The sequence below is a fragment of the Monoraphidium neglectum genome (assembly GCF_000611645.1).
Source record: "Monoraphidium neglectum strain SAG 48.87 unplaced genomic scaffold scaffold00642, whole genome shotgun sequence".
Classification (NCBI taxonomy): domain Eukaryota; kingdom Viridiplantae; phylum Chlorophyta; class Chlorophyceae; order Sphaeropleales; family Selenastraceae; genus Monoraphidium; species Monoraphidium neglectum.
The window spans coordinates 2128-2883 of NW_014012986.1; the positions used below are offsets into that span (position 1 = coordinate 2128).

The window sequence follows — 756 nt, forward strand, 5'->3', positions numbered from 1 at the left end:
GGCGCGCGAGGGCCTTGGCCAGGTCCTTGGTGGTCTCAGTCTTTCCAGTGCCGGCCGGCCTGGGTGGGAAGGCGGGTCCGCCCCGGTTAATATCTATATTGGTATCATGTCCTGAGCAACCTGTTGACCGGCTATCAAGACAGTGCTGTCCTGCCAATTGTGAAGTGGGGTCGATTGAACGAAGTTGACTGCGTTTGACCAAAGTGAGGGCAACTTGCAAAGAGAGGTGGTGCAGGGGTCATGGGCGGGCGGAGTCGAGGCGACGCACCCCTCTGGCGCCCCGCCCATGTTGAGGTGTATGGCGCCGATGAGCGTCCGGTAGCAGCGGTCCGTCAGCGGCGTCACCACCAGCCGCATGCTGCAGAAAAAGTGTGTGTGTGTGTGTGGGGGGGGGGCGAGCGGTTGGAGGCAGCGCGAGGGGCGGCGAGCTGCTGCTTTGGATGAGCGGCATGCGATGCGCCAGCCCATGACCGCCTCACACCGTCGGAATGAGCAAGGCGGCTCATCCAGGCCCTCGCGTGCCAAGTTGCTTTTATAGTGCAGCTCTGGACGTGCGCGGTGCACACGAGCCTAGTTGCCCAGCATCAGGACAGAATCCAAATATAGTGAGGAGAGCCAAAACCACACCCACCTGTTCCCAAGGTACTCGTATCCGTACTCGACGCTCGCATTCATCATCCGCAGCATCACCGTCTTGCCGCCGCCCCCAGCCTCCGGCGGGGGCCCCGCCGCGCTCGCGCGGCGCGGCAGGGGCGG

General features: G+C 63.5%; 1 protein-coding gene across 1 annotated transcript in view; it reads right to left on the reverse strand.

The window, feature by feature from the left end:
• Window positions 1–341: 341 nt before the first annotated feature.
• Window positions 342–756, reverse strand: part of MNEG_4576 (Dynein heavy chain 3, axonemal) — a gene marked incomplete at both ends in the record, with an annotated part of 2634 nt that continues 2219 nt past the window's right edge. The window contains one exon of the mRNA XM_014046947.1: window positions 342–358. Within this exon, the coding sequence (XP_013902401.1) occupies window positions 342–358 (17 nt within the window). The remainder of the gene's footprint in view (window positions 359–756) is intronic.